The following is a 19,066-nucleotide window of genomic DNA, read 5'->3' as shown; positions in this document are numbered from 1 at the left end:
ATTGTAAAATGGATCATAACCAAAATCTAATAATTTCTCCTTTGAATCATTCACATTCCATGGACATTTCAATACATTATTTTTAACAAAGGTTATGAAGTGATTGGTTTAATTGTTGCCTGGTCAGTTACACACTGTATTTAATTGATTATTTAATTAAATTGCGTCATTACCTTGCAGTTGGCTTTAGGGTTGTCGGAAAAAGGGAACCAGGTTTTCTGGTGCATCATCTTCACTGACTTGGTGTCATTCTGAAAACAGCAGCCAGAGGAATGTGTAAGCTTAAAGGTGCTGCAGAACAAATGGAAGTGACAAGCAGTGCTAATAATTTAACCTCGCAGAACACGGGAGTTGCTGGTCTACGGCTGCCTCGATCACTTAGTTTGTTTACACTTAAACAAATTTTTCTATGTGGCTAAAATTAGCATTGCTCCTCCAAAATGGCGACGGGCCAACCACCATCTACACTGACTATGGATAAGTACCTCATCCAATTTCTGACAAATGAGCTTTATTAAACGTACAATATGTAATTTTCTGCCGCTAGGAGTCTCTCAATCAAAACAATGGATGTAAACGGACTTTTGATGACGTTGTGTAGTGGCATTATGGGAGTTGTACTTTAATACAATTGCAGATTAAAATATATCTGTCCAAGGATAGGTTTATCCATTACAGTTTTATTCTTGTTACGTTTAGTAACTTTTATTCATGTCATTCTGATAAAATAGCTACAGTTTCCCCCACATAATTATGTTTTCTTGATTCGGTTTGTATTGGTAGCTAACGTTAGTTAGCTAGTTTACCAGTTAGTGACCAAGCAAGCTAACATTAGCCAGTAGCTAAAACCACAATACCTCAATATATTTCACCTCAGTGTAACCTTTTGGATGTTTTACAGCACCGGGGGGAAAAGGGCTTGTTGTAATGTTACTCAACACCTCTGAGAGACTCAGCTACTTCGCGACTGGGGCTGGTCGCCAAGTATCTCCGGTACTGAGCCGCGGCCCCAGAGATACCGGCCGAGGATACGCCATCGATGGCTGCCTGGGGTTGCTTTCGGACTCTCCCCACCTTCACCTTTTGTCCACAGGACAGTTACCATTTGTGGGTCAAATGTAACTGTAAAGAAGACCGCTGCGAGAATTTCAGCACCATACCGTGGCCAGCCAGACTCGGACGCCTGGGGCGATATGGTCTGTTTCCCCGACGGAACATAAAACTTTCTGTTACTGCCGTTAGCATTGTTATCCCTCAGCGCTGGACTTTATGCTGGCAGGGTTCGGATTGCTATAAGTTTATAATAGTGGCTGGCTGCTGGCTAACTGTGGATGTGCCGTGTCCCCCGGGCTGTTGTCCACTTTCATCCTGACCTAACACTAACGTTAGCTGGCAAACTTAATTCTGGGGTAGGCCAGTGCTGTAACTTTACCTTGATCAAAACAATTATACTTAAAATAACTTCACGAACGTGTTGAACGATGTTGTAACCTTATAACGTTAACGTTCCCCACCGAGCATTAGCATGAGGTAACACTAACGTCAAGGTAGCACGTTGAGCTGGATCAATCGATATTGAAATGTATCAATAAATACGATATCTGCTGTATTACTGTGTTGTATTTGGCATGTAATCAATGACAAAATGATTCTGTGTGGCAGAAAGAAAGATGTATTACAGTGACAGAGTATTATTCTTTTTGTGAGATTGTATGATTTACAAATACTCCCGAACGTATCATCTTGGTGCCTGTGTTTTGACGGAAGTTAGAAGAACCAGAGGGGTCAAAGGTTTTATGACGCCACTGACAGGCGACTAAAGGAAACGTCCCGTGTCATTAAAATAAAATAACAGATCCTTTTGGGTTTGAACGTTGTTGAAAACATTTAGGATAGTGTAAGTACACAACTCAACAAAATACATAACATAGGTATTGTCATTTTTAGACACAATGTTACATATTGTATCTTTAAGTAATCAAATGTCATCCTCTTTGTCCCTGGTTGGCACAATTCTATGTGGTCAGGTTTCCTGATGTTGAACTCTTTTCATTCACTCTTTTTCACCACTTCCAATGAAGAAGTCAGAATTAGTGTCTATGGCTTAAATGGCTTATGTTACCATAATACAGATTAAGAAAAACATATTTACTGGCTTTAGCTGACTTTTGTCAATCAGTGTTAGTCAATTAAATGTTTTCTTTGAGCAGTGTTACCTTGGTGAGTCTAAACTGAGCATCCCGTGTGGCATACTGCTGAAACTGCCTGTTCCAGTCGCTTTTGAAGTACATGGCATTAACCAGCACCAGCCTGCTTAGGCTGTCCACATCACCCTTGGCCAACAGATCCTTAATTTTATCTGGTAAACAAAATTGACATATAAGTGAAGCAATGGCACACAACTGAAACTAAGCAAGTCTGAAGTGTTGAAAATGGTTGCTGCTATGTTTCAAAGTGTGTGTTGTGTGTATATTAGTTAGTGGTGTAAATCACACATTTTATCACTTAAAGATGAGATATGTATCAATATTTTCACTTTGTATTGATAATATTGGATCGTTGATGATTGAATCGATATATTGATCCAGATCGATGTATGGTTCGACTCCTAATGTTAGTGTGTATGATCCACCTTGAGTCTGCTTCTGCACCCAGCTGTTGATGTTGAGCCTGGCGGCCTCTGAGCCGGCTAAGAAGTCAACAGTCTCCAGCTCTGCGTTGTAGTACTTCTTGGTTTTTCCTAAGAAATCCTGGAACCATCAACAACACATTTACTGATTCTGATCACCCAAACAAAACTATCACTTTGCTTAACTTTAGTTAGTGGAACTAAAAGTCAATACAGCAAGAAAACATTTTTACAATCACGCTGCTGCTGTCCACTCCCTCATTCATCATTCCTTCTTATGAGTGCCTCTCACACCACACATACTCATGAAGATGCATACACACATACTGAAACACACACACACACACACACCTCAACAAACTGGTAGGACTGCTCCCCGTACAGCCTGTTGGCAACACTGAGGGCATACGAAGCATCAGCATTGTTGAGCTCACTCAGCAGTTGGGCAAAGCTAACATGGACGTCATCCTGACAATCCTTGGTTTTCAGGCACTGTGGACAAAGGAGACAACTGTTACAGAGATGCACTGAGCATTGACCGACCAGTCTATTATAAACAGTATATTAGACTGGGCATCTTGCCTGTTAAGTGATGAGACTATAAACTAAATAAGCCAAGTTTTCCTTTAAGTTGTTGAATTTGTGTGCTCCATGCTATGCATTTGCCAGAGATGTTCAGAAGTAATTTTTTGGAAGTCCAAGTCGAGTCTCAAGTCTTTGAGCTTGAGTCCAAGTCAAGTTTCAAGTCTTTGAGGGGCAAGTTCAAGTCAAGTCTCAAGTCTTTTGCCACGAGTCCAAGTCAAGTCTCAAGTCTCTGGCCATCTGATCTGTCCCTAACACTGTATTGTTAAATCTTATGAATTCAAAGCATGTCCTGTAGCTACCATCCATACAGTACAGTATCAAAATCAGTTGTACTATAACTTTATGGGGTCTACTTAACACTTCCCTCTAGCCCTCGGACCTGGTGAAATATTAATCTAAGTCTGTCACATCATATGGATACAATTCTAAAGATACAATTTGCTTGTTCCCAGCATTAACACAACACTTTGCGATGGTTAGCTTGTTACCTGTGATGATATATGCTAAATGTAACATCTCTTTCACTCAAAAAAATGTCTAATGTCGAAGTGGAAATCAAGAGAATAGTGGCAGCGCCACACCAGTTACAGAACAACACGCATCTAAGTGTCAGTCCAAATTACGCACAATAAGCAGTTTGAACTCACTGATGTAATGCCATTTATTTTCTAAGTGTTAGTACGCTCAGTGAAACTGAGTCCAGTGCGAGGGAGATCCGACTCAGAGGAGGAGAGGATAGTGAGGCCAGCGTCTCCACGGCAGGTGACAGTGCGCACGGATCCGCTGCGCCACGCATGGATAAAATAATGAAATAGTAAATAGGACTACAGTAACAGAAATATGTGCAGAATTAAGACAGTCAAGACAGCCCAGTGTTTGGTGGACCGCCCGACACAGCGTTTGTTCCTGGGGAGATGGATCCGTGCGTCCTGCCTCCTGTGCGCCATGTCTGAGCCTCAGCAACTACTAACTATAAAGAAACCATTTGCCTCTTCCCAGAATTAGCAAAACACTTTGCAATGGTTAGCTTGTTACCTGTGACGATATATGCTAAATGTAATGTCTCTTTCACATTGCAAGTGACTGACCTATCTGGGTGCGTTTTGAGATGCCTGATGAAGTCCGACATTGTTGATCTGGCATCATTTATCTTGGTGCAACACCTTGCATGTAGCTGTTGGCTTACTGCAACTGTTTACAAAGTTATTGAAAGCAAAACTAATGACAAAAGGCACAACTCCGACTTAAGTGCGACTCGAGTCCCCATCTCTGGCATTTGCATACATTATGTTAAATGATGGTGAGTAACTAGAGTACGCAGTACGCTCACTTTTCTATTGTAATCTTTCACAATATTATCATTTCAAATGACTGGAGTTGTTCTCTTAGAAACATGGTGGATTTAGAGTAAGGTCCTGCCCCTCCCACAAGCAGGGGCTTTGCTTTAGCAATTCTTTAGAATTTTTTTTTTACTGATTTTCTAAGTGTATTTGTTATTGCCAAGGCCCTTCTGTTGTTTCTTCTGGTGCACAGACTGCCACTGTGTGAGAGGTTTTATTCTCCTCATGGTGTAAAAGTGTAAATCACTTATTATTCTATTACAATTATATTACTGATAATTACTAGATAGACATAAATAAAGCTTGACAATGTGTTTCCCAAAGGAACCCTATACTTCCTAATAATTTAGAAATTCATTCTACAACTATCTACATTGTACACGGGTGCATAGTAAGAGTGAAGGCTGTGATTGGGGAATAATTTAGTTTAATTATAGAGGAGTGTAAATATTCTTCCAGCTGGCATCCATTTAGATACTCAACTAACAAGTCTTCTAAGACAGGTGCTGGGTTAACTTTATGGTCATTTTATCAGACAGTTTGTGGTGGTGTTTTATTAGCATTTTGGGCCGCTTCACAAAATCACTCTGAACCAGCCTGCAATGTTGATCTGTTACTTTTATGATAGTTTGTGTGTGTGTGTGTGTGTGTGTGTGTGTGTGTGTGTGTGTGTGTGTGTGTGTGTGTGTGTGTGTGTGTGTGTGTGTGTGTGTTATACCTCTGACATCTGTGTGGCTGTGTTTCCTCTGGCCCCCAGCATCACCATAGCCAGGGCTGAAGAGATGCTGAAAGGGGAGTAGAAGATGTTTGCCGTCTTGTCGTCATCTCCAAACTTTTTGAGCAAAGCCAGAGAGAAGGTGTTGTTGGCCTTGGACAGAGGGGTTGGAGATGCCATTGTGTCTGACACACAGGAAAGAGGACAGAACATGAATTATTACAAACTTAAAATAATGTTATTATATATTATATATCTGATTAATGTCTCACTCTCTCATTGGGCCAAACTCCACTGAAATATTTGTTAATTTACAATTACATGGAAAGTCTCTGAATGTAAATAGAAGAGCCAAGTCAATGCCGATATGTTTGCTGAGGTTACAGAGAAAATCTCCTCTATTTTATCCGGCTTTGTGAAGGATCTACAGACCTATAAGATAAGAAAATATGAACGGGATACCAAAGATTATGCAGACGGGACAGTCTATGATTGGCAAGGAAACAGAAGGAAGTTTCCTAGGAATAACCGCCTATCTCTACCCAAGACAAACAGGCACATGCCTCTTTCAACAGCAAGTGAGAGAGACTCTTCTGATGACCTGAGTGATGTTGGAGGTGGTGGTCAACTACACTCCAACCCTATGTCTTTTCAGGATCGAGGCTACAAACACCAAAGACAAAGACGAGGCGGGGCTCAAGGGGGAAGAAGAGAAACTCCGCTACCCACGCGCTGGTCCCCGCGGAATCACCAGAGGAGACTGTAATTAACATCTCGGACTCAGCCCTTATGGATACAGAGAAAGCAGTGTTTCAGAAAGGACTTTCGTTTGCACCGTCTAACTACACCAACTCTTTCTCTTTGAAAGTGGACTCATTTAAATTCTTCAGACAGCTTCACCTTAAACATTTTTTTTCTAGGTTTAGTGTCTTGTCTGACAGTACTACTGTAAGCACAAATTATGATTCTAGTACTAGTGAAACCCCTAGAGAAGTGACTCCCTTTAAAAAGAAATCTAGGTTTTTGCCTTCTTCTAATCTAAATGCCACCATTGTTACTTTTAGTCAGTTAGTTGAGCAAGATATGGCCAAAATAAGTGCTTTGTCCCTCTTAAAATAAAAACCTAACAAAAGCGAATTGGATGCACACGCTCTTTGGAATCTAGACAGGACATTATTATTCGCCCCGCCGAGCAAGGGCGAATTGTTGTTATGGGTTTAAAGAATTATGATTGTGGTATATTCAAATTGCTAAATGATGAAAAACACTATCAGCCTCTTCTATGTAACCCTACCTCCAGCACAAAAAATATGATCGATGAATTTATTGATATAGCTCACAAAAAAGGCTGGATAATCGATAAAGAAAAGGGCTTTTCTATTGAGTGACCACCCCCGATGTCCAGTATTTTATGGTCTCCCCAAAATCCACAAAACGACTTGATGATCCTCCTCCTTTTGCGTCCTATTGTATCTGGCATAGGGAGCCTTACTGAGCGTCTCTCACAATTTGTTGATTTCTTTCTTAGAAAATATGTTCACAGTTTACCATCGTATATTGGGGGATACAACTGATGTTTTGAATTTGATTAATGACTGGAATTGAGAAAGTAATGATGTCCTTGTGTCTTTGGATGTGCAAAGTCTTTATACATGTATACCCCATCACATTGGCCTACCTCGCCATGTCGTACATCCTGGCTAAACGTCCCATTGATGTTCTGCCTCCACTAGAATTTCTTCTTAATCTTGTTGAGATCATTCTATCGAATAATTTCTTCAAATATTCTGGCAAATTTTACCTACAACTACAAGGGACTGCTATGGGAAGTGCTTTTGCACCCTCTTATGCTTGTTTGGTGATGGGTCTATGGGAAGAAAAATATATACATAATATCATAAATAATCCTTTTCATTCCAAAATATCACTGTGGCGTAGATACATAGACGATGTTCTCTTAATATGGAAGGGTACCCCTAGTGAGCTAAATCAATTTTTTATCTATGTAAATTCCTCCACTGATTATTTGTCCTTTACTATGGAATGTGATAACCAGTCCATTGATTTTTTAGATCTCACCATCTTTAAGGACGTTAATAATATTCTACAGTCTACCATTTACCGTAAACCCCTTAGTAGGAATACCCTTTTACGAGCCGATAGCAACCACTCGCCTCATCTGGTCCGTAATATACCAGTGGGTCAGTTTTTGCGAGTCAGAAGAAATTATAGTACCTTAGCTGATTTTATGTCCAAAGCAGCTCATTTAGCGCACCGTTTTGAACAACGAGGTTATGATAAATCTGACATTACAAAAGCATGGGACAGGGCTCAAAGTTTAGATCGCGCCTTACTTTTGAAGAAAAAACCTAAGTTACAAATAACACCCAGTGTATTCTTTTCGACCGGCTATACTCCAGAAGCAGGAAGAATGAAAAATGTTATTCGCAAGCACTGGCATGTCCTTAACCCTTGTGTTGTCCTTTGGGTCCTGGTGACCCGAAGGACAAAACAAGGGTTAATACAGCACCTTAGTTCTTGTTTGTACAGCATTTTGGTCAGCTTAAACTGTGTTTAAATGTGTTCTAGAAATAAACTTTACTTACTTACTTTACAAGAAACAGGGTTTAGAGAGCAATTCTCAACAAAGTAAACGGAAGTACATGAGTGACCCGGCACTGAAAGACATATGCGCCAATCCGCCTAGGTTCATATTTAGGCGTGCCGGTAATATTCGTGATCGACTGGTCCACTCAGACATGTCTAATCCACCTCAGACTACTTGGCTTTCAAACCCACCCCTTGGTTTATATAAATGTGGTAATTGCGCGCAATGCTCGAATTCGACCAATACGAAGGAATTTTCACATCCCCGCACTGGCAAGAAATATTCTATCTCTTCATTTATTAATTGTAACAGTACACATGTTGTGTACCTTCTAAATTGCCCTTGTGGACTGGCGTATATAGGTGAAACTAAACGTCAGCTCAAATTAAGGATATCTGAACACAAGACAGCTATTCGGACCCAGAACATAACTTATGCCATGGCGAGGCATTACAAGCAGGCTAATCATGGCTCCCCTGCATCACTGAGGTTCTGGGGAATTGAGAAAATCACACCCCCACCCAGGGGTGGTGATATTATCAATAAACTCCTATGCAGGGAAGCCTTTTGGATACATACACTTGGCTCTTTAGAACCTCTAGGCTTAAATGAAGAATTAAATTTGACTTGCTTTCTCTAATGTCAAAGTGTGTTACAGTATAGTATTTAGATAAATATACTTTTAGTCCCCATTGCCCTGTGAACATCTTTGTAAAAAACTTATAACATTTTTACATTTGTATACATTTTTTACATTTGTATATTTTTGTTTGTATATATTCATCTTTGGTTTGGTTATGGGCCTTTAACGACTGATTACTGAGTGTAACACCTTGGTTGAGATGGATGTAACTTTAGATTGTCACTGCCCCTTTTGAGCACAATCACACCTGTTGATGATCCTTATTAAGGGGTTCATTGCCCATTTTCTCCAAGGACTCTGATGAAGATGTAACTATGCATCGAAAGGTTAGTCACTGTTATGCACCTTAAGAAATAAAATCATCAAGTAGAAGACATCCGTGTTGCACCGGCAATTTTTTGCTATTTAAAATAATGTTATTTATCTGATTAATGTCTCACTCTCTCATTGGGCCAAACTCCACTGAAATATTTGTTAATTTACAATTACATGGAAAGTCTCTGAATGTAAATATCTGATGTATTGAGACAATTTCTAAACCAGTAAGACTCTTTAGTCTTTAGTTTAGCAAATATTAAATAGACCAACAGAGTTAATTCAGTATACATTTTATAACAACTGGTTCACCTATGTTAAGTTTTTCTTGATTTTTTGAGAAAGGAGAGGCTTGGTCCAATGAAGATTTAGCAAACAGATTTAATAATGAAATGACATGAGAAAAAGTTTTACGCTGCAGCGGGTTGAAATAGCTGTCTCTGCTAACGGATCAACATCTATTCAGTCCTTAACGACCCTCCGCTGGTTCACTATAAATATATTCTCCTGGACATGTGGGCGGTTCCTTTTCCCCACATGAATTAAAACCATTCCCATTGGTCCTTCCATGGCACGGTGGCATGTTGGGGCGCATCTCATTAGTTTTCTTCGTTGCCCAAATTAGGAGGGCATACCTCTAACATAATGCATGTTTTGATGTTACGTTCAGACATAGATTAAAGATCAAAGGTTCTAACGTATGTGGATCCCCGGTTTAATGTAGTCGGCACGACAGATGGGGTTGGCTCCAAGACGGATAGGCAAAAGGTTTCTTCCTGCCGTGTGATAAAAGCAGGGCCACACCCTTGACCTTTTGGAACAAAGACCGACATGATCTAATTATCTTGAGAAACTTAGGAATCGGTATGAAACAGAAAGATATTGATTAAGTCTAACAGTATTGATACAATCCTTCCGCCTTAACCCTGCTGCAGCATATATTGTGAATACATTAAAACATAAAAGTACATAGACATCAAAGATCAGCATTGTTTTAACTCTACACCTACCCAAACTTTTACCCACCAAAATATATTAGTAACAACAAAAGTAAAGTAGTGGTTAATAATTTAACATCATGTTGAAATTAGCTGCATCGTTGGAGGTGTTTATTTACCAGCAGAATGTAAATATATTTACAAAAAAACCACACGTGTGAAAGTCTCTTTTTTAATGGGATATGGTAGAAAACACAGGTGAAATGGTTATAATCACTCTTGGATAGCAAAAATAAAAGTATTTATCAGAGGTGCAAAGATGAATCGATTAATCGATTAGTTGTCAACTATTAAATTAATCAGCAACTAGTTTTGATAAATGATTAATCAGTTTGAGTAATTTTTTATAAAAAAAAATATATATAGGATTTCTCTGATGCCAGCTTCTTAAATGTGAATATTTTCTAGTTTTTTCTCTCCTCTGTGACAGTAAACTGATTATCTTTGAAAACAAGACATTTGAGGACGTCATCTCGGGCGTTGGGAAACACTGATCCACATTTTTCACCATGTTTTGACATTTTATAGATCAAAACAATCGACGGATTAATCGACTGAAAATAATCGTTAGTTGCAGCCCTAGCATTTATGTTACATTAAGTAGCTATATATAACATTATACTGTACCTACATTAACCTACATACACCAATTACTATTCATAACTATCAGACAATGAGGATAATAATGCATAATATGCAATCTAAATGATCAAATCTCACTGTCACAAAATGAATGAGACTCATCCTCTACTTACCGACTTCTCTGGTGCTCCTCGAGTAATAAGGACTATTTCTTTTTCACAGGAAGACTTCTGTTTGGAGCTCTAGTTTCAAGCTGACTCCTGACACCTCTCTTTTCTTTATACATCCATGCTCCTGACACGCCCTGTGAAACAACGCGTAGCGCCCCTAATAGATATATACTGACAGTCAGTCTAGGAGCGCCTCCTCCGTGATTAGGGATCAGGTTTGGTTCAGGTTTAGGCAGGGGGAATTATGTATCGACGGGGATCAGTCTTCGATACAACAGGAGAAACCAGATTAGCAAGAAGTAAACAGATTTCTGGTAATATTGTCGTCATGTTTTGTTAATAAGCGATTCGGTTTTTAAATAAACTTCAACAACTAGGAAGTTATCAGGAAGTGCCTTTCCTAACATTTTTCTTCTTTTCTGACTTGTAACGTTACTCAGGGCACCAACGTAGCGATGCATTAGCACCACCTAGTGTGCTGGAGTAGGATGCATTTACTGTGTTCCTGACATATACAGTATTATGTGGTCCCTTTGTGTACTCACAACAACAAATCCCTTCTCTACCTATTTTATATTTATTTCATACATTTCCCATTGCTATATTATGCAGCATATCTCTGGTTATCTGCATGAATTTAAACCTGTGTGTCCAAAACAGCAAGTGCGGATTATTCTCCGCATTTTTACATGCAAAATGTTTCTTATGTGACGTATACCTCCCGTTACATTTGAACTGGTCAGACAAGACACTTGCATGTACATTTAATCCCCTTAAAATGTTATTTAAAATACTATTATACCTTTATTCTTGAATAGTGTAACAGCCCCAGATTTGAAGGTTCAACCAGTTTTGTTTTCTTTTCTTTTTTTATAATTATTTTTATTATTTCCATCAAGAAGAAATACATGTACCAGCATACTGTGTAATTTCATACTCCAATCAGAGTACAACTCCTACTAGTAACAGTATTCCTCTACTCCACATCTTAAACTACACTCATGCATGCTGATACTCACAAAAAAATGTATATACCAAAGAGGAGAAAAGGACCATCCATCCAATGGGGTATTTTAGCTTGTCTGTATTTGGAAGATACTGCTCAAGACTGTGAATTCAATTTTGATTTTACAAGTGTTGTTCATCCATTTCTGGATGTCTAACCAACCCTTACAAACCTTCTCACATTCCAAGAAGGCGTGTATTATTGTCTCCTTGTGTTTGCCACATTTTACAGACAGACAAACAGGAGAGAAAGAGGCATCAGATTTATTTATTTTTGATTTAGTGTAGTATTCTTGTCATGAGCTTGAATTGTATAAGATGCAGATTCTCATTGGTGGTAATGGTGTTGGTTATATTTAGGTTATTCATTTTAAGATCTTTGTTCCAACCCTCATATATTTTTTGGAGTGAATAATTATCTGCCTGTGCTTCTATAAGGTGTTTGTACACTTTCCCTATTCATTTCTTGTTTTCTCCTGAGTTTAGGGATAGCCTCTAAGTAGCTGAGGGTTTGTTTTTTTTTTTTTTTTTTTTTTTTTTTTTTTTTTTTTTTTTTTTTTTTTTTATTTTAAAAATTTTTTTTTTTTTTTTTTTTTTTTTTTTTTTTTTTTTTTTTTTTTTTTTTTTTTTTTTTTTTTTTTTTTTTTTTTTTTTTTTTTTTTTTTTTTTTTTTTTTTTTTTTTTTTTTTTTTTTTTTTTTTTTTTTTTTTTTTTTTTTTTTTTTTTTTTTTTATTTTTTTTTTTTTTTTGAAACAGTTTTTTTTTTTCCACAAAATATTTTTTTTTTTTCCATGTTTCTTAATGTGCTATTCATGACAAAACTGACATTTTTAATTTTCCCGCTTTGTAAATAAGGCTAGAAACAGTTTTTTTCCCCAAGCTGATGATCCTCTATGTTTGCCCACATATCTCCCTCCGATCTGTTAATGATTTTGTTAATATAAAAAGACTGAGCAGAATAGTAGTATAGCTCAAGATTTGGGAAATTTAGCCCTCCTTCTTTTCTCTTATTCTGAAGTAGTTTCCTACTCAACCTATGAGCCTTATTTTACCATATGAACAGAACTGAATAGCTTATTAATGCTTTTTTTTTTTAATCCTTATGGGGAGATCACTGGTGTTGTCTGGAATATGAACAGGAATTTAGGAAGACATATCATGTTAAGCAAATTAATTCTGCCAATTAAGTTAATAGTGAGGTCTGTCCATTTATCTAGAGTAGCCTTAAGATCCTTAATTAATGGTGAAAAAATATCTTTATATAGTTTTGCTTTATCTAAACTGATATAACACCCTAGATATTTAATCCTTTATTTTTGCCATTTAAAGTTGTATTTTAATAAGTTGTGATGTTTAGGCAAAAGTCCTGTTGTTGATAGAAGTTATGTCTTTTCTATGTTAATTTTGTAACCAGATATTTTTGAGTACTGCTCAATAATTTACATTAGATATGGAATGGATAGTTCTGTGTTAGTCAGATACAACATCAGATCTTCTGCATACAAACTAAGTTTATAACATTCTCTTCCAACATTAATACCACCTATCATGTCTGATTGGCGAATTTTCTGAGCCATCGGCTCTACAGCCAAGGCAAAGAGTTATGGGGAAAGTGAACATCCCTGTCTTGTGCCCCTAGTTATCTAAATTGCCTCTGATAGAATACCATTTGAATAGACATATGCCACAGGGGACTTGTATACAGTTTTGATCATTTTTATTATTTCGTTTGGGAAGTTATATGCAGCTAAAACCTCATACAGGTAGCTCCACTCTGAACAGTCAAATGCTTTTTCCGCATCTACCGCCATCAGTGTCACATCTAGTTTTTCTTTTTTAGCTAATTGTGTTAGAGATATACATGTTCTAATATTGGTTTTTAACTGTCTATCTTTAAACCCCGTTTGGTTGAAATTAATGATTGATGGAAGTATTTCGGTTATTCTGTTATTTATAACTTTTGTAATTATTTTATTATTACAATTTATTAGACTTATTGGACTTTTGTCAATCAGTGTTAGACAATTAAATGTTTTATTTGAGCAGTGTTACCTTGTTGAGTCTAAACGGAGCATCCTGTGTGGCATACTGCTGAAACTGCCTGTTCCAGTCGCTGAAGTGTTGAAAATGGTTGCTGCTATGTTTCCATGTGTGTTGTGTGTATATTAGTTAGTGGTGTAAATCACACATTTTATCACTTAAAGATGAGATACGTATCAATATTTTCACTTTGTATTGATAATATTGGATCGTTGATGATTGAATCGATATATCGATCCAGATCGATGTATGGTTACAACCCTAATGTTAGTGTGTATGATCCACCTTGAGTCTGCTTCTGCACCCAGCTGTTGATGTTGAGCCTGGCGGCCTCTGAGCCAGCTTTGAAGTCAACAGTCTCCAGCTCTGCGTTGTAGTACTTCTTGGTTTTTCCTAAGAAATCCTGGAACCATCAAAAACACATTTACTGATTCTGATCACCCAAACATATTAAACGCTTTGCTTAACTTTAGTTAGTGGAACTAAAAGTCACTACAGCAAAAAGAGCATTTTCTAAATCACGCTGCTGCTGTCCACTCCCTCATTCATCATTCCTTCTTACAGAGCTTAAATATTCACTTGAGTGACTCTCGCACCACACATACTCATGAAGATGCATACACACATACTGAAACACACACACACCTCAACAAACTGGTAGGACTGCTCCCCGTACAGCCTGTTGGCAACACTGAGGGCATACGGAGCATCAGCCTTGTTGAGCTCACTCAGCAGTTTGCCAAAGCTAACATGGACGTCATCCTGATAATCCTTGGTTTTCAGGCACTGTGGACAAAGGAGACAACTGTTACAGAGATGCAGTGAGCATTGACAGACCAGTCTATTATAAACAGTATATTAGACTGGGCATAAGTTTTCCTTTTAAGTTGTTGACTTTAGTGCTCCATGCTATGCATTTTCATACATTATGTTAAATGATGGCGAATAACTAGAGTACGCAGTACGCTCACTTTTCTATTGTAATATTTCACATATTATCATTTCAAATGACTGGAGTTGTTCTCTTAGAAACATGGTGGATTTAGAGTAAGGTCCTGCCCCTCCCACATTCTCACACTTCCACCAGTCCAGTTATCTGGGTGTGGCTTTGCTTTAGCAATTCTTTAGAATTTTTCTTTTACTGATTTTCTTAGTGTATTTGTTATTGCCAAGGCCCTTCTGTTGTTTCTTCTGGTGCACAGACTGCCACTGTGTGAGAGGGTTTATTCTCCTCACGGTGTAAAAGTGTGACTCACTTATTATTCTATTAGAATTATGTTACTAATAATCACTAGCTAGACATAAATTACTTTTATAACAGTTAGTGTGTGTGTGTGTGTGTGTGTGTGTGTGTGTGTGTGTGTGTGTGTGTGTGTGTGTTTGTTATACCTCTGACATCTGTGTGGCTGTGTTTCCTCTGGCCCCCAGCATCACCATAGCCAGGGCTGAAGAGATGCTGAAAGGGGAGTAGAAGATGTTTGCCGTCTTGTCGTCATCTCCAAACTTTTTGAGCAAAGCCAGAGAGAAGGTGGTGTTGGCCTTGGACAGAGGGGTTGGAGATGCCATTGTGTCTGACACACAGGAAAGAGGACAGAACATTAATTATTACAAACTTAAAACAATGTTTTTATCTCTTTATCTGACTAGTATCTCACTCTCTCATTGGGCCAAACTCCACACTGAAATATTTGTTAATTTACAATTACATTGAAAGTCTCTGAATATGAATATCTGATCTATTGAGACCATTTCTGAATCGGTAAGACTCATTCTTTAGTTCAGCAAATATTAAATAGGCCAAGCAGAGTTAATTCACAATTGGTTCACGTACCCAAACATTAACCCACCTAACTATATTAGTAATAACAATTAAAGTAGTGGATAATAATTTAACATTATGTTGAAATTGGCTGAATAGTTCGTGGTGTTTATGCAAATTTACTAGCGGATTGTAAATATATTTGTAAAACATCACACATTCAAGAAAGTATTAAACTTCCTGATTTTTCAATGGGATATGGTAGAAACAACAGCTAAAATGGTTATTATCGCTCTCTTGGTCTTGGATAGCACGCATAAAGTAGGCTAATGTTACATTAAGTAGCTAAATATTATATTATACTTAGCCTATCTTACATAAAATAACATTTACTATAACGTTGCTCTATTCATAACGCTAGACCATTAGTCAAACAACTGTCAAAGTAGGACTTTTCACTACAATCTAAATGATCAAATAAATCCCACTGTCACAAATGAATGAGACTCATCCTCTACTTACAGACAGAGACTTTCCTGGTGGTCCTCGAGTAAGAAGGTGGATTTCCTTTTCACAGGAAGACTTCTGTTTGAAGCTTCAGTTTTACCATTTACAAGCTGACTCCCGACACGCCCTGAAAACCAGTCAAATCCCATCCTGTTACAATGCGTAGTGCCCCCTCCGTGATTAGGGAGCTGTCGACAGGTGTTAAGTCTTCGACGATCGAAGGGGAAACCAGCAGCACTCAGCTCCGGGAGATAAATTCGCTAGTTTTCTCGTTTTTGAGCTGGAATACAAAGTGTCTGTTCCTCTTATCTAAGCTTGACTATGACGTACTTATTTTTTGGTAATATTGTCGTCATGTTTTCTCAATAAGCGATTCGTTTTTAATAAACTTCAGACTTCAACCAGGAAGTTATCCAGAAGTTTTTTGTTGTTGTTGTTTTTTTTTAATTGACAAAAAAAAAAAACACACAAAACTCTCGTTGGGGAAAAGGATATACATGCGTATGGCTTTTTATTCTAAGTTGTTAGTGAGCAAACTAGCTGGTGCACCTGCAGGACTCTGCAGCCTGAGAGAGATAGCATGTAGATGAAAAAGTAAACCCCTAAAAAAAACGAAGTGACAGTTAAGAAATCAAACGTCTTCCCAGTACCTTGAGATGTGGATACAGGACGGGTGAATACCGGGATCCTCCTCGGTAACACTGCGGATCTGGCCTTCGCGTGCTGAGAAACTACAACGAAGAGACGGGTGACTAAACGAGACGTGTCTGCTGCTGCTGCTGTGTCGAGTCTGTCTCTGTCTAAAGTTAAGAGCTCTCGCTGGATTGTTAAATGCGACGGCGAGTTCGCGCTGGTCCTCCCTCTGCTCTAGCTGGGTGACCCGGTCAAAAATCACACCTTCAAGCAGCTATATAGGTTAAAGTGGACAGGGTTCACTGTTTTTATTTTTTTTATTTTATTGCTGGACAATGTGCAAAGAGCACCTGTTATGTCCGTTCAGGACGATGTAACCTGTGTTCGTTTGGTAACGCCTTGGCGCATGCGGAAGTGACAGTTGTGTTGGTCTGAAATGAGTAGTTCCTGTTCTCTGAAAGTAAAGTGAGCTGCGGTTTAAAAACCTCTCCTCCAGCGTCCTTATTATACACAACATTTGGCGACAACGATGGCTGACTTTTCCCTTCCTCCTCCACCTCCCTTCCTCGCACTTCCCGGTGAGCCAACAGTACCGTGGAATCGCTGGCATCAGTCTATTGAAACGTACATTCAAGCTATGGGATTAGCCGACGTGAGTGCGGCTCGGAAAACGGCATTGCTGAGGCACTGTTTGGGAGTCGAGGGACAACGTGTGCTGGAGACGCTAACCGGCGACGGGACAAATACGGATTATGCAGGGACAGTGAAACTTTTGAAAGACCAGTTTGCTGCCCCACAGAGTGCTTTATTGAGACGGTTTATGTTTCGGCAACGGCATCAACTCCCGGGTGAGTCAGTCCATCAGTACATCTCCAACCTGAAAGGTTTGGCCAGCCATTGTAAATTCGGCGCATTAACAGACGAGATGATACGTGATCAACTGATTGAACACACTACACAGCCTAAAATCAGGGAGACGTTGTTACTGGAATCAGATGATTTGACACTAGCTAAAGCTGTTGCCATTGCATTCCAAATTGAAAGTGCAGCGGAATGTGCAGCGAAGTTAACACAGACAGAATCATCATTAAGTCAAGCAGTACGCCTGAGTGCGCAGTCGCAGGAGCAACAGCAGCAGCAGCAATCTAGCGCTGGTTTGGATGCACCAGACACAGCCCCAGACCCAGTCATGCATCTCACAAGACAACAAGTGCCACGTCAGCGTCAAAGGCAGCTCTCCTGCGGTAACTGTGGATCAAACACTCATGCCACCAGAGCCCAGAACTGCCCAGCTAATGGCCAATCATGCCGTAACTGTGGAAGGAAAAATCACTTTGCAAAGATGTGCCGCTCTGCCCCCTCCAGGTCGGATGGACACACTTCCCGTGGCTCACCCACCATAATTCGCCATGTAACATCAGGGCCAATGCAGTTCAAGTCATGTACAGTGAAAATTGACACAGTGTGTACTCCTCTGTTGCTAGACACAGGCGCAAGTGTCTCCCTCCTGAATGCCAGTACATACCGTCAGTTTTTCCTTTCCCATCCGCTGGCTGCGCCCACTGCTGTCCTACATGGGTATGGTGACTCAAAAATTGACCTGTTGGGGTCCATCGCAGTGTCTGTCAGTTATGGCACTAGGATCTTGCCCTCCTTTGTCTTCAATGTGGCCCGAAGAGGGGCTAATTTAATGGGGCTGGATCTGTTCACGGCATTGGGATTTTCACTCATTGACACAGGGGGGGCTGCCATCATGACTGTCTCTGCCGGACCGCATCAGAAGTGGTCATCACTGTTCGAAGGGCTGGGCTGTCTGTTTTCCTTCGCCCATCAACCCTTCATTGACTCCTCAGTGACTCCAGTCGTACAGCCACTGCGTCGTATTCCACTGGCCCTGAGGGATAGAGTGTCCGTTGAGCTGCAGCGGCTGCTGGATGCTGGTATCATTGAGCCGGTTGATGCATTCGCCATGGATTTCGAATCTGGTTGTGGTCAGAAAGAAAACAGGGGCTCTGCGCGTCTGTGTGGACCTCCGCGCAGTAAACAAAGCAGTTATCCCGGACAGATACCCATTGCCCACGTCCGAGGAGCTCACGGCACAATTTCACGGCTCTACCATTTTTTCTAAACTGGATCTCAGAGAGGGCTATCTCCAGGTGCCCCTCCACCCTGACAGCAGAAACCTGACGGCCTTCGCATACGACTACGTTCCCGCGGCCCTCGAGGGATGCCGTTTGGCCTTAGCTCCGCCCCCTCCTGCTTCCAAAAGGTCATGACCTCAGTGCTGGCAGGTATACCAGGTGTGGTGATCTACCTTGATGATGTGGTGGTACATGGTGCTACTGCTGCTATCCATGACAGTCGCCTGCAAAGTGTATTCAAAGCCCTCGCCAAGCACAGTCTAACCCTAAATGGTGGAAAATGTGTTTTTGCGGTGCCGGCGATTGAATATGTAGGCTTCCGACTTTCCACTGAGGGCATCTCCCCCCTTCAATCTAATGTGGAGGCCATCCTCTCCCTTCCCGAACCGACCTCGG

General features: G+C 39.8%; 1 protein-coding gene across 6 annotated transcripts in view; it reads right to left on the bottom strand.

The window, feature by feature from the left end:
- Positions 1-19,066, bottom strand: part of LOC120552265 (leukocyte elastase inhibitor-like) — a 73,058-nt gene that overhangs the window by 1,338 nt on the left and 52,654 nt on the right. The window contains exons 1-6 of one of the 6 annotated variants that reach the window (XM_039790156.1): positions 15,912-16,019; positions 15,020-15,201; positions 14,276-14,416; positions 13,916-14,033; positions 2,217-2,359; positions 174-251 (exon numbers count right to left, since the gene is read on the bottom strand). In XM_039790156.1, coding sequence (XP_039646090.1) covers positions 174-251; positions 2,217-2,359; positions 13,916-14,033; positions 14,276-14,416; positions 15,020-15,196 — 657 coding nt within the window. In that variant the 5' untranslated portion in view covers positions 15,197-15,201; positions 15,912-16,019. Of the gene's footprint in view, positions 1-173; positions 252-2,216; positions 2,360-2,632; positions 2,751-2,980; positions 3,122-5,272; positions 5,455-7,623; positions 7,736-7,875; positions 7,997-10,588; positions 11,001-13,915; positions 14,034-14,275; positions 14,417-15,019; positions 15,202-15,911; positions 16,020-19,066 lie in introns of those variants that run through there. The other 5 variants (XM_039790151.1, XM_039790154.1, XM_039790153.1 and 2 more) reach the window with 5 other exon arrangements.

The sequence above is a fragment of the Perca fluviatilis genome, chromosome 22 (assembly GCF_010015445.1).
Source record: "Perca fluviatilis chromosome 22, GENO_Pfluv_1.0, whole genome shotgun sequence".
Lineage (NCBI taxonomy): Eukaryota > Metazoa > Chordata > Actinopteri > Perciformes > Percidae > Perca > Perca fluviatilis.
The sequence above is the reverse complement of the archived record's forward strand: the minus strand, read 5'-3'. Positions and strand labels throughout refer to the sequence as shown.